Below are 15,887 nucleotides of genomic sequence, written 5' to 3' on the forward strand. Positions count from 1 at the left end.
ATTCAAAGGCACAAAATAGTCCACCTCAAAAAACCAAACTATTTCTCTCGCATTGAAATTTGAAACCTTTCAGCAGTCAACCTCTCTAAAGCAAACCCATTGGATCACCAGCAACTTCTGCCATCTAATGCCAAAATTACTTAAGTCACTTTTTAGGGCAATTCCCATTCCCGAAAAGACATTTCTCAATGAAGTTTTAAACACAACACAAGTTTTGCGACAAATGGATGTTTATGAGCACAATAATTTTTTAAACCAAAGGAGTTTTAAGCATGACGAGAGTTTAGAGATAGTAGAGCACAACAGGATTCTAATACAAAGAGGACTTTGAAGGAAATTTGGAGGAGTTGAAGAAGGGAGGTAAAAACATGGGCAGGGACGGACCTACACTATGCAAGAGGGGGGCCATTGGCCCCCCACTCAATTAAAAAAAAAATTAAGATTTGCCCTTATATATATATATATATATATACATATATATATATATATATTTATATATATATATTTGTCTCTCATCTTTTAAAATATTTAGATATTGACCTACAAGAAAATAAATAAATAAATAAATAAAATTCATGCCCCTTTAACTACATAACCCAAATAAATAAATAAATATATATATATATATATATATATATATGGACTAAACAAAAATTGCACACAAAATAAGAAACACTTATTTTGTATGTTATACTTTGTTGATGTGTTTTATAATATAAAATGTTTAAGAAATACTTATTTTGTAGGTAGTATTTTGTTGAATATGAAATAGATGTTAGTTTTTATTTTCATAATTTTTTTTTTGATTTTAAGCTTTGGCCCCCTCTCAGGTATGAATCCTGGTTCTGTCCCTAAACATGGGATCTTGGATCCAAACAATTTCGCACATCAATGTGTATTCTTTTTGAACTAATTTTGTATGAATTACCTACCATTTCATTGATTAGTCCAAATAGAAATTTAAAATCCGATCATCTCTAGTCAATCCAGTCATCAACCTTATTTGAACATGCACACCTCACTTCTCTCATTTTACTCTTCTTGTATTCTCCCCAATCAACTTGTCTCTTATGTATTGTCACATTTTCCTCATCAGAGTTGCTTTGGCTTGGAGCTGGTCTCATTTTCCCTTACATGGCCATTCCTTTGTCAATCTCATTCATGGATTGCCTTAACTTGGAGTAAGTTCACCATTTTCCTTGTGGTTCTTCTTCATTTCTTTTCATGGTGCCCTAACTTTTGCCTAGGCTGCCTTTTCAGGTTTTCAACCTAGCGTGTTTTTCTTCCTTATTTTTCTTTTTCTTCTTTTCTTTTCTTTTTCTTTTCACAACTAATGCTAGACTTGCCAAAATTTGTAAGGCTAAACAATCTTGAATGATTAGAGAAGACTTTGCTTTGAACTGTAACGAGGCTTGGGATTCTAAGGTTTAAGAAAGAAAAGGTATGTGAGGCTCAAATTCAATTGTATTTTCAAGGTATCCTAATTGCTAAGGATTACTATCCATCTAGTGCTTGAACCATTCTCTTCTTCTTCATCCCTTTTAATTATCATTTTGATTCCTATTTTCTTCTCCTTTTCCTTTCTTCTTTTCTTCTATCTCTCTCTTTTTATTTTTCCTTTTCTTTTTGTTTTCTCTCATTTTTCTTTTTCCATGACCCTTGTTTCAAAAGAGTATCCATTTACTTATAAAACATCCTCACATCCTCTATCCTTCATTCACAAAAAATTGCCCCTAGTATAGGGGTAATCTTTTCCAAAAATTAAAGCATGCCCCTAATGTTATGGGTAACCCCTTCAAATGATCATCTCTTAACAACATGCCCCTAGTGTAGGGGGTAATCCCTTGGCATGGGCATAGAGAATGAATTAATTTAGACTCAACAGGGTTCGTAACAGGAAATAATTACTTATTCTAAAAAATGGTAGTAGAATGATGGCCTGTCATCCCTTCAACATTGATTGCTTAGCCTTTCCAAATCTAGGTTAACCTTTTCATCTCATCAAGTGCTCATCCTTGTAATGTCATCCATGAAAAACAACAAGTCACTCCTTCAATTTCTCTTCTTATCTTTGTCTTACTCACATGTCGTGCTTCAAGATATCTCTCATCACCTACCCTTTGCATTCTCGTGTATCTCATTAGATCGAATTCTTTTCTTTTTCTTTTCTTCTTTCGTTTTTCTCTCTATCTCTCTTTCTCTCTCGTGCTTGGTCCTTGTGATCAAATGAACTAGGACAATCTCATCTTTTAATTCCTTGTTTGAATTAGCCAATGTGTTAGATTTAAGGATTTATTCATTTCAAAGCTAGTGAAAAGAGGTCACATGATACACGTCAGATTTGGAAGTCCAATCTTTATTAAAAATGAAACAACATTAATGTGATAATTCAAAGGAACATGACTCAACATGACAAAAGAAGGCTTGACAACGCAACATAGGGAAAGACTCAACAACGTAAAATAGAGAAAGACTCAACAACAAAACATTGAGAAAGACTCTAATAGACTTGAAAAATGAAGACTTGACAATTGAAAATGACTCGACATAATTGAAATGGCTCATCCTCTAGCAAAGGTACTCTCATGGATCAAATCTTTGAAGCACATCCTTTCATTCGATCTTGCTTTGTCTCTTATGCATTCATCCCTAAAATCTTGGCTTGGTGATCACTCTACCATCAATCAAATCTTGAATCTCATGCCTCAACCTAAAGCAATTGTTTGTCTTATGTCTTAGCTTTTGGTGAAAAGCACAATACTCATTCATGTTCCAACTTCTTAAAATTGGATGTGGAAGAAGAGTAGGCTCAAGCGGCTTGAGGTAACCCTTCTTAGATAAGATTTCAAAGGCTTTTGACAATGATATGTGAATGTCATCAAATTCCCCTTTTCTCTTTATGGGTATCATTAGTAATCACTTTCATTCTTCCTTTTGACTTGCCAAGCACATCCTTAACTTGTGGACTATGTACTTCTTTGAGCCTTTGTAGTCAAGTGCTTACATTCTTCATTAGCTCTTCCATGCAAGCAGCTGTCTTGATCATGGTGTTGATACTTTCGTTCATGCTCTTCATTGCTTCTTGGTATCTTCCTTAATGAGTAGATCTTGACAAGATTAGGGAAGTGCTTTGAGAATATTTTAGGTATCCCTAATAACGAATTTGATCAAATAAACATGTGCTCCCAATGTCCTAAAGCTTTAGGTCCAACGTCTTAATCAACTCTTTTTGTTTACATCAACTTGTGGACTATATCTATGTCTCATTCATATTTTAAGCATTGTATCATTTCATTGTCTTAGGCTTAAAAATAGAATGAGCCACTATAGACACTCGATTTTGCACCTATGATTTAATTAAGGAAGACGACTAGAGTGACCATCCATGTACCCCAAAAATCATGACTTCATTACATGCATTAATTCATTCATTGCATATCATGAAAATGATCTTGAGATTCTAATGGTCGTGACGGTATGTCCGGTTTCCAAATCGGACCGTCGGATTGAAAAATATCACGAGATCAAGTATTCACGGTCTCCATGCACTATATGGGGTGAAGCCGATCACGTGTGATTAATTGAAATTAATTTTGATTGGTTAATGATTAAAATTAATTAAATGAATTTATGTGATTGGTGGAGTATTTTTCTTGAAGTGAGATTTGTTGCATGGGATTAAAACAAATAAGTTGATAATATTTAAAGACTCTGGATAATTAGGCTTTTGGGATAATTATATTCAAAATAATTATTTTAAAATTCATAATTATCACTTTGGAATGAGGTTTATCATGAAAATAACTCTGAAATTCGTCCAAATACAGTCTTAGGGTTGGAAAACACTTCAAAAACGTGCTAATCAAGTAACAGATTTCAGATTCACGTTCCAAGGAACTTTTGGCCTAGTATAACTCAAAATTCGGACTAGGATATTTCTGTCCAAGTTGTAGAGAATCAAATTTACCTTCAGCTGTCAAAATTTCAGCTTAATCCGAATTTTTAGTAAAGAGATATAATCAAAATACTGAAACTGGTTCTGATCTGAAAAATCAGCTTACTCTTATCCAAATCTCATTTTTTTTTTAGGATTTTCCCCCATACGTTTTTTGCTTATTTTTTAAGCTGATTGGACTTAATTTTTAAGAAAACATAGCTTATTTTCTAAGCAAGTAACACCTCTATAAATAAGGGATGCCTTCCAACATTCAAGACCCCTCTTGACATTCTTTTACGCTTAAGGAGAGACACCTTTTCACACTCTCAAATTTCTCACTCCCCTCTTCTGGTATTCTCTCTTAAATTAGGGTTTTTAGGTTTCAAAAATAATTGAATAAATTTCTTTGAACCCTAAAATATCCTCTCAAGAACAAGAAGTGTACCATGCAAGAGGTTGTTTTCGATACCCTTCTCTTATGGTGATGACGTATGTTTGTATTTTTTTTAGTTTAGTTATTTCAAGTACTCATATCATGAATTGTTGATTTATTGTGTCAAAACATGTCCTTAATTCTTCTAGTATTGCTGAGATCTCTTTCTTATTTTCAAAAATCTGCACATTGACAATTCTTTTTCTTCAAAATAAAATAGATCTACATCTTCATTAGATGTAGATCTGAATTTTTCTTCAAAATAAAACAGATCTGCATCTTCATTAGATGTAGATCTAAATTTTTCTTTAAACTAAAATAGATTTGCATCTTCATTAGATGTAGATCTAAATTCTTTTTCAAAATAAAACGGATCTACGTCTTTATTAGATGTAGATCTAAATTTTTCTTTAAACAAAAAAAACGGATTTGCATCTTCATTAGATGCAAATCTGAATTTTTCTCACATAAAAAACTGGTTTGCATCTTCATTAGATGCAAATCTGAATTTTTTATCATAAAAAACTGGTTTGTATCTTCCTTAGACACAAATCTGATTTTTTTTTAACATGTGTGGATTTTGAAATAAAGAAGAAGATCATGCATGATTGTGTTTATTGTGTTTGTTTTGTTTAGTCCATGTAGCATAAATTATTTCATAAATGAATCCCTCTTCTCAAAAAAAATCTTTTTTCTTTTTTCCGAGTTCTTAAAAACAGATCCGATTTTTTTAAAACTAAAAGACTTTGTTTTAATTAAATAAAAACAAATCTGAATTTTCTCTCCAAAAACCACTTTTTTTGACATAACAAAAACAAATCTGATTTTTCTAAACCAAACTCAATTTTTTTTTTATCACAAAAACAAATTTGAATTTTTTTTTTTTTTTTTTTATATAAAGAAGAGGATACATTCATAAATAAATTTGTGTGATTTAGTTCATTTCACTTGTGCAACATATCATTCATAGCATGCATAAAAGGGATACATTGGTCACAAGAGTCTAGAAGACCAAACTCTGTCTGGGCGGAATGGGTGCCTAACACCTTCCCATTCCGTAACCTAGCCTCTGAATTTAGGTCTTTGGATAAGTAGATCTAGCCTTATCTTTGTTTTATTTTGGGTAGTTTGTAATTAGGACAAAAAGCCATGTAATTATTTGGTAGTTTGTAACTAGGACCCAAAGCCATGTAATTTTCAATTTTTCAAACATGTATTTTTTATTCAATCAATGAAAGGAAACAATTCAATCATGTATTTATATTTAGTTTTTTCTTTTTTTTTTGTATAAAAAATAAGTGACGACTTCATACCACTTACCCAAAAAGAGAGGTGCCCTAAAAAGCACACAAAAATCTTTCTCTTTTTTGAGAGGCCTAATTTTCCCAGCCTCTCACAACCGTGTCAACATTTCAAAATTCGTGTTTCCCCTATTACTTAAAGCCCAATTATATCATTCACACACCTGACACTCTCTCCTTCCCACATTTGAATCCAAGCCCACTTTCTTTCTTTCCTTCCTTTCTTTTTTGCTTTTTTTTTTTTGGCTTCTTTTTTTCTTTGGGCTTTGGATCCAATTACAAGTCACTCATCTTGCCCTCCTGTCCTCATTTGGTCTTAAGCATAGGTTATTCATGAATTTTGCAAGGTTGGTCCATGCCTTATGCTCTATTTAGGCCTTATGTGAATGGGCTCATCAAAGAATTTAAACACAAAGATCAATGCCCTATTTATAATTCAAGCCCATCATATTTTGGAAAAATTCTTTTCTCTTGAAAAGCTTATTTGAACTTATATTAAAAATGAACCATAATATTTAAAAGTCCACATCTTTTCTCTTCTTTTCTTTTCTTTTTTCATTTTTTGATTTTTTGGATTTTTTTTTTCGAAGAAAAAAAGTGACCAAGTTTTATCTCAGCCCATCAAAGTCTTTTATTTGTACTATTACAAAGTTCATCTTAAATGTTCACTCTCTTCCCTCATGAAGGCCTTGCCCCTAGTTTCAAAGGTTTGATCCATTTTTATTTTCATTCTCATATGGGCCTTGCCCCTAGTTTAAAAGGTTTGGTTAAACAGTTCAAATGATTTCATCTTTTCATCCTCGTTGGACTTGTAGTGGGCTAACCCATGTTTTTGGGGTTTTGGGTTTCAAAATGTTCCCAAAGCATGGATGGGTCCAACATCTTGCAAGTTGCATGGCCCACTTTCTCTTTTCTTTGGGAGCCGCTACCTAGTTTAGATTCGGGAACCAAAATAGAGGTCTACTTACTAAAGTCTAAGTTTGGAGTTAAAGTATGAGGATGGAAAAATGTTAGACATCCAACCACACCCAACCTTTGCTAATATTGCTAGGCCAAATTTAAACAAGGATATTATAAACTAAGATCAAAATTTTTTTTTTTTTTTTTTGAGAAACAAGATCAAAATTTCTAATCATGCAATTAATACATTAAAAGCTCACATACAAGGAAATATCTCATCATACCATGGCATAAAAGGAAACAAATAAAATAAAAGCAATTAAATTAAACCAAGTCAAATAAGATATTCTCAAAAGGAAACAACTCAATTCTAATTAAATCAGAAAAAAATCAAGTCATGCATTAAAGGAAACATCCTATTCTAAACGTGCCAAACATATTATAGAAAAGTCAATTGGGGCAAATCATGTTAAGAAATTAATTAATATATTCTAAGTCAAAAAGAATAAATAAACATGGAAAATATCTAAGAGATCAACTCATGAAATTAAAACAAAGATTCATCATTTTCTAGGTCAAGCTGCGTATGCATCTATGCGAGCATGCATACACACATTTAACCATGCACGCGCATATTCACACAAAAGCACAAGTCTAGAAATATTCACATGTTCAATTAGATTCACATATGTTCTAATATATCAATTCAGCCCTTTGAACAATACTAAAAACAAATCAAGTGAAAAATAAACAAATAAAAACAAATCATGCATAGGATCTCATATTACTCAACACCACCAAAATACTAAACAAAACATAATCATTACATATTCATAAGGCACAAAGGATTAAGTTTAACACATCAAATAACAAATCCTAAGCATGCATAAAATATAAATCTAATCAAGAACAAAAAACATGAATCATAAATATCCAAATTAAGGAAGAGCGAAGGAAGAGACTCATCTTGCTTATGGATTACAAGTTTGTAGATATTTAATCGGCCCCTCAATTCTTACACAATAAGATTCAATGAGATATCAAGAGATCAAAATAAATCAATAGCTCATTGTTAGTCACAACTCATAATAAAAGATGTTCTTGAAAAGGTTTTTTGAAAACAATTTGGAAAATGATTTCTTTATGAAAATAACTCTTAGAGAGAGAGAGGTTTTATAGATGAAAAACATGGTTGTGTAAATATATTAATAAGAAACAAGATTCACCATGGAGTTCATAGATAAAATACTCTCTCTCTCAAGATTTATTGAAAGATTTTTGAAGAAGGTTTTCTTTTGATGATTAAAAGTAGTTTCTGCCCTAATCTACTAGAAAGGGGTTTTTAGAGACTGAAAAACGTGTGTGGTGCTATGGTTTCAGAAGATTAAAGAAAGGAAAATATTTTTGGAAGATAAGTGGTGAAAAGGTCTCTTTCTCTAGTTAGGTTTTAGTTTGGAGGCATAAAGTTGTATTTAAATGCTTAAACTAGTGTTTTTGGAGTCATCTAAAGGGTTTTAGGGCTTCCAAGGGTTTAGGGGCCGGCCCCCATCAAAGATTGATGTGTTGGGGGCCTAAAACTGAAATTCTGGATTGTTGCAAATGAGGGCATGTACGCATGGTCATGGGCTGTGTACGCAAGTTGGAGCATGCGTTCACAAGTTTGCTTAGAACCCTACTTTCCTTACAGCTCTAATGCCCTGACTTCAAATGGCCATAACTCACTTATTTTAATTTCAAACTAAACACACCCTATGTTCAAATTGAAGCCCAAGATGTCGAATATCCAATGGAATAAACCTCACTAAAAAGTTTTTTATGGTTCAAAAGTTATGATCAAAACAATGAGTAAAGGTCATTATTCAACATCGTTTTCAAATCAATTTAGAGTACTTTAGAGTTATGATTACTTTCAAAATATCAAGATAACTTCAATTACCCTTTGTTGACATATCAAGCTCATCATTGGGGTATGGGGCTAAAGGTTATTAGCTGGTACAAAACAAGGTGTCTACAAGTACCACTATCACTCTCTTCAGCCATTTCGTTTGCTAGATGAAACAAGGACAAGGATTGATGTATCATTTAGGGTGAAGTTCAAAAAATACGGGCCTAAGAGCGCAATTACGTGACATGCACAAACAATCCACTTTGTGGACGTCAACCACTCAAAAATTCAAGAAAAACCCCTAATTTAGAAAAGAAAAACGAAACAAAAGGAGAACTTTGCCTAGCAATAGAAAATTCATCCATTAAAGAAGTGAGAAGGAAGGAATCTTACCAGAGAAATATATTGAAGCTCAAGCTTGAAGATGCGGAGAAGAAATAAAGAGAGAGGGGAAACATAAGGTTTTTAAAGGGAAAAAGCGAAATTCAAGGCGCGGGAAAATCAAGAATGCACAATTGCACGTCCAAGCAACTAAGAAACGACACTTGTCCACGATCTAACGGGCTGAGTCATGTCAAATTAAATGTTGTAGGTACGGAATCTCAAAAGGTACAGATGTCCAAAAACTGGGACCTTCCATATTCCTTCATTCGTTAAAAACAACAAAACAAAAGAATAAAGGGGCAACTAAGGTGCCACATTAAAGAGTAGTGATGACTCTTTAGTAACTAACAGACTACAATGGACAAACAACCATGCAGGGATCATAAATGGTCATTAATGCACCATGAATGTCACCTTAGACATAAAAGCATAATCCTAAAAGGCCTCCAACAGCTAATACAAGAAAGACTATACTCTATACATAACAATCTCCCATGACCAAAAGAGTTACACATAATTATCTTTTTATTATATGTTGTTGTGCTTAACTTAAGTATTAGAGGGTCCTTTGCAAGCATCACCTCGATGCTATTACTCTAGATTTCATTGTTCATTACAGGGACTCTTCTGGACTTCTATCTAGTCTTTAAGAAGAATTCTACTAATGATACTTAACATCAATAATAACCATTAAAATCCTTTTAAATATTGAATTCTCTATTTCAAATTCAAATAACAAAGTGAGCCATTTTGGGATTTACAAGCTGTTCTAGGGTTACTAGTACCTCTCCCATTTTAGGTCTAAATTTAGCTTCAGTGATTAGGCACTTCAAGGCAAGGGTGGCAACCGTATAGGCTCCTTTTTGGGGATACTGGCCCTTCAAGTTTGTGTCCATAATCCAAAACAATTGCTTTTTGTCACCCAAATATGGTTTTGCCCAATTTACCAGAATCTGCTCAGTACCAACTTTTGTCCTATTAATAGCACGTGGTCCAGATAATAGTTCTAGCAACAGAACCCCAAAACTATAGACATCATTTTTTGTTGTCACTTGGCCTGTTCAATAAAGAAAGCCTCAACAAATTTTAACAAATGCACACCTGTTAATCAGACCTTATTTAATATGCAAAATAAGTTCATACTTCCATCCAATAGAGCATTGAGCATTAGCAACTTCCACTTGAATTGAAAACTTTTATTTGATAACTCAAACATTATTTTTCTCTCTTTTATCCACAACTACAACTCTTCTACTTCAACAAAGGGCTAGAAAATTAAAATAGTGACATAAAACTAAGGTTATGATTGGTACCAGTTTTTTTTTTTTTTTTTTCTATTTTCAAATTTTTTTTTTTGGAAATAGAAAGAAAAAAACAATTTTCTTGTATTTCTAAAATCAAAAACATGTTTGGTTAGTTAAAATTTTTTTAAAAAAAATTCTAAAGAAAAAAATAGAAAATTTGTTTGGCAATTTTGATGATTCTAAAACAAGATTATATACTTTTTACAAAAAGCAAATGAAAATCATTATCCAAATATGTAATGTAGCACATAGGGTGATTACAATTTTACAATAAAGCTATATGTTATATAGTTTATACTCTATGTGCACAAAGCTATATGGTATCCTATGCGAAAGAAGAAAGGTGATTAAAAAAGAGAGAGAGTGCAAGATAAAGAGAGAAAATCCTTTGTGAGAGAAGAGAGGAGATAGAAACTAAAAAATACTTAAATTTGTTGTCACTAAGATTTGAAATTTGGCGCTAACTCATTAAATGTAACAGATTCATTAAATCAGACGCATGTTTTCATTGGCTTTTGAAAATTAGAAATTGAAAACAATTTTTTGCTTGTTTTCAATTTCCTTCACAAATTGAGTTTTGAGAATAATTTTTGTTTTTAGTCCATTTTGAATTATCAAACAAGTTTTTTAGTATCAAAAATAGAAAATTGATTTTGGAAACAAAAAATAAAGGGAAAAAATAGTTACCAAACATACCCTCATAGTTTCCACTTCATATTCTTTATGATAAGTAATTAGAACTATTAGATTTGGACATTACATATCTACAATGCAACTTCAAGTGTTGAATTTTGTTTCTCATTTTCCTTTCTGAATTTAATAAATAAAAAAAATAAAAATAAAAATAAAAACAGAAGAAGAAAAAAATTCATAAGATCAAATTTCTCCTAAAAAAAATATATCCAATCCAATGATCATTTTTTAATAGTAACAATAATGCTTAACATGGATATCTTATGGACCTGTGGCAACATATTCAGGTGCTATAAATCCATAAAATATATTCTTTGAGCTAACTAATCGAAACTACAAGATTTGGACATTGCATTTCTAATAAAAGGGTTTGACTTACTTCGAGTACTTATTTTTAAAAAGAATCTCTTTTTGTTTTAATGAGAGATTGTCACATCACTCACTAACTAAATAAAAAGTCGGGATTAAAACCCACTTGTCATTGTATATTTAAAACAAAATGACATATTTTGTTAAAAATATACTAGAGATAAGCCACACCCTTTCTAAAAGGCAACTTCAATTGTTGAATTTTGTTTTTCTTTTCCCTTCTAAATAAAATTTGGGAAAAAAAAAATTAGAGCTATATAAGATCAATTTTCTCTTAAAACAATATATATATATATATATATATATATATATATATTTAATCCAATGATCAATTTTTTAATAGTACCAATAGTGCTTAAAATGGATATTTTACGGACCTGTAGTAACATATTCTCGTGCGGCAGCAGCCTTTGAGGGCCCATGATCAGAAATCTTAGCATTGAACTCCTGCATCCGCAATGCCCAATTAATTTAAATATACAATGTTTATACAAATTTCTTCCAAACAAAGTAACATTGGGTTCGGTGCTCCTTTGCATTGGATCCATTGAGACGCATATACGAAATATTTGATATGTGCGAGCATCTCAACGAATCTAATACACAGGAGCACTTGACCCAAGCCAATTCCTAAATATAACCATTAGCTTGCTCTTAATTTAGCATACCGCATCTAATAGGATATTAGAAGCCTTGAAGTCAAGATATATGACGTGTGGTTTGGCCTCATGAAGAAAACAGAGCCCTCTAGCAGCACCAATGGCCACTTTGATCCTTATTTCCCAGGAAAGTGATTGTGGACCTTGTGGCCCTCCTGTGGTACACAACATAGCGTCAAGGATCACAATTCACAAACGATTCTCATAGCCATGCCGAGAACTTCCATAATATCCTAACATTACATTTGAGAGCCAAACTGAGAGTTAAATTATATTGCCAGAGTGGCAGTTTGAGTGTGTCAATACAGTTAGGAAAGAAAAAAAAAGTGTATATATATATATATATATATAATTTTTTTTTTTGACAAATGAGGATATCTTTTTTTTGACAAACTAGGATATCCAGACTTTTTCGAGTATCTTACTATTCCTTTGGGTGTATGCAGTCCCCCCATCCCACACGTACCAGATTATTATACAGAAAAATTTCATGGAGTGATAAAGAATATTGAGCTTCTCGAAAAATATTTAAAACTGCAAGAAATTTGAATTTATAATTTCACAACAAACAAAATGAAATAACAGTTTTGATCTTTCAAGTTTGCCTCGTGGTGATCAAGAATATTGAGCTTAGCGAACAATGACTCAACAGGATAATCTATTCCAAAATAGAAGATGAAAGAATTGTCTATGTTGGTTGACTCGACAGACATTGATATGTGCTTACCAAGAAAGCACTGACACGGCATTTTGCTTGTTGTGCCCATGTCATATGTGTATGGGACACGGCATATTCTAATTTTTAAATATCATTTAATAGTTATGTATTTACTTTAAATTGATATATGTTTAACATTATATGAAAAAAAAAAAAACTTAACAATATATGGAAAATATAAATAAAAATATATTTAATAATTAATTAATATACATATTCCTACCATATCTATGTTATACTTTTTCAAAAATTGTCATGTCACCATATTGTATCTATGCCCGTACCCGTGCAAGTGCTTCCTAGATGCTTACCCTCTGTTTGGATGTCATGAAAGCTCAAAAGAAATTTGAGATTTTACATCTCTGCTACTTTGTTTGGAGGAACAAGCATCTGAATTAGGCACCATAAACATTTAAGCAGACTACATTTTTTCTCTTTTTTCTCTAAGGAACCAAACAGATAAAAGACCCCATGTCTCATTGTTATGAATGAGCATAAGAATTAAGAATCTAGTAAGTATAAACATAAGTAGGACATACTTTTAAATAGATGATTCTCTAAACTCCCTTTAGGCATGAACTCATAGACCAAAAGCCGGTTCTCACCCTCGAGACAGTACCCAATTAGCTTAACCAGATTTGCATGATGAAGTTGGCCAATATAATTAACTTCATTCTGGAATTTGAGACAATATCAGTAATTACGCCATGAATAATAACTAATAAGATTGCATAGAGGAGTCTAACAGCACCCCCCCACCCCAAAAAAAAACCCAAAAAATATGAATACAATAAGAAGAGACCTACCAACCACTTCTTGTGGCCTTGGAAACGCTCAGATTTAAGCTTTTTGACAGCAATAGCCATTCCTGATCCCGGCTTTGCAGCTAAACAAGTGTATTCATCAATCCATCCTTTGAAAACATAACCAAATCGTCCCTCACCAAGAAAACTGTCCGGGTGGAAATTTCTGGTGCTGTTCTTTAGCTCATTGAAAGTTAAGGCTTTCAGATTTGGAGATGATAATATTTCACTTGAAGCATTGCTCTTGTCACTGAAAGATTGAATGGTCAGACTGGAAGGAGCTGAAGAACGATCGGTTCTGATGGAAAATTTTGGGACTCTTGAACCTGGTAAGGGAAGAAAGAGTTCCTTATAGCACAAACAACTTATGCAGGCAATTTCTACCACAACTCAAGAGCCAATCAATCTCAACCAGCTTATACCTATTTTGTGCTATTCCTTAAGTAGAATTATCTTAGTTCAAACATCACCATGCTAGAAACATATTTTGATCTTAATACAAAATGCATTATGCTCTTATCTCGTATAATTCCTTAGTTCATTTCCAACAGTAAGTACTGGTAAATGTAAACTATCAATTATCTTATGTAAACCTTTCATCCACCACTTTTTCCAATGCTTAGGGAATCATAAAGTGTGACTGTTTTTATGGATCCTATGTATCTTTTAAATTATAAAATTCCATCCCGGTTTCTGTACATAAAATCACCATATTTTCATTTTGGAACATATAATGTGAAGACTCAAATTCACATGCTCAGTGGTGTTAGAGATATATGAGATGTATATCTAGGGATTGGGCTTTTAGGACTACGTTATTAGGCTAATATATATATATATATATATATATATATATATATATATATATATATATATCTAACAAGTGGCAACCAATTGTGAAATAAATATGAAAATCTTTTTAAAAATATATAATTTGAAATCCAAAGCAAAAACCAACTTTAGAAAGTCTTAAAGCATACAGCTAAATTAGATTCTTCAAACAGCTAATTTATGAAAATCACTCGCAAGGTAAACCAATAATAAAATAATATTAGATAGATCGCTGGTCGACTAGTTCCTACCCCCAAAAATAAGACCTACATAAAGATTCGAACCCCCAAAAGAAAGAGTGGGATACAATATGCATTTAAGCCTAAACTATAATCGTTGAACAAGAACAGCAATGCAGAAACACCCAAAAATTCACCACCATTAGAATCACAAATTATCTAAGTAAGGCGCGCAGATAGATACTATAACAACCAAATAAACTAAAACCGCACTAAAAATTCTATCTTGGGCATGATTTAGAAAAAACATCTACCATTTTCTGAACATTGATTAGCAGAACATAAAACCAGGGCCAAAACCCAGAGAGAGAATATTCACATAACGCCTACCAAATTTTTTTTTTCTTCGTAAACACAAGCAAAAAGAGCTCAAATTTACTTATCAAAAAAGGTCAAATATTCAAACGCGGCCACCCCAAATCAAAAACAAACAAAAAAGACCACCGAACCCAGTAAAACAAACCCAAAAAATCACAAATTTTAAGCCATAAAGATTCTGTCAATTATCCTAAAAACTTCGAAACCCACATCACTAAAAAACTTGCACATAAGAAAAAATAAAAACCAATCTTTAATAGAAGATTCAGGCCAAAGGATTAACTACTACCAAAATAGAATTGATTATAAGTTACCAGAAGTGGCATGAGAGATTTGAGCTGTATCTACTTTACCTGAAGAATCTGGGCAGTTGCCCATAGGATATTTTCTCTCTTACAAGACACCATCTTTGCTTGCTATTCTTATCAACACATCATGGATTAACATGAATCCACGGAAGAAAAGGAAAAATGAAGCAAAAAAAAAAATTGAATGACCCAGAAGTCTCCACGTGAAGCTAGTTTAATTTGTTTGCCACTAACTTGGTGGAGAACTGGAGATTACTGAAAAGTTACGTGATAAAAAAAAAGGGTTTTGATTAAGAAAGACAAAAAGGAAGAGGAAGGAAACTGAGGAGAAAACGCAGAGAAAGACACAACTTTTGCACGATTTTCACTTTTTCTACTGTAAAGTGTAAACTATAAAAAGAGGGAAGAGGACCAAAGTAGAGGAGGAAGTATACCTTGCTGTTTGGGGCGTATATTTCCTTCTATTTGAACTTCTTCCATTCCCTCCCATATTTATTGGGATGGAAGACGTGTTCACTTCAAAAAGAACCAAATTATTATTTTTTCATTTTTCATTGAAACCTTTTAAATGTGAAATAAATAATTTGGTTTTTAGATTAAAACATAATAGAATTTCTATTTTATATCGAAAGTAAATAAAAGAAATGACCTCAAATTTCTCAAGATTTGCTTATTCCTCTAGATGATTTACTCTTTTTTTCTTTTCCCATTTCACAAATTTTTAATTGTAACAAGTATTTTTAGGGCAACTGTTTATAAATCATTTTATGAAAGTTTTTATTTCACTTTTATAGGAAATATAAAA

General features: G+C 32.2%; 1 protein-coding gene and 1 pseudogene across 2 annotated transcripts in view; both read right to left on the reverse strand.

The window, feature by feature from the left end:
- Positions 1-15,167, reverse strand: part of LOC126718737 (probable serine/threonine-protein kinase PBL3) — a 62,866-nt gene extending 47,699 nt beyond the window's left edge. For both annotated transcript variants that reach the window (XM_050421065.1, XM_050421066.1), the window contains exon 1: positions 15,128-15,167. In XM_050421065.1, coding sequence (XP_050277022.1) covers positions 15,128-15,152 — 25 coding nt within the window. In that variant the 5' untranslated portion in view covers positions 15,153-15,167. The remainder of the gene's footprint in view (positions 1-15,127) is intronic.
- The window catches only part of LOC126718736 (probable serine/threonine-protein kinase PBL18), a 45,451-nt pseudogene extending 30,189 nt beyond the window's left edge, over positions 1-15,262 (reverse strand).
- Positions 15,263-15,887: the final 625 nt, after the last annotated feature.

This window comes from Quercus robur, chromosome 3 (genome assembly GCF_932294415.1).
Source record: "Quercus robur chromosome 3, dhQueRobu3.1, whole genome shotgun sequence".
Lineage (NCBI taxonomy): Eukaryota > Viridiplantae > Streptophyta > Magnoliopsida > Fagales > Fagaceae > Quercus > Quercus robur.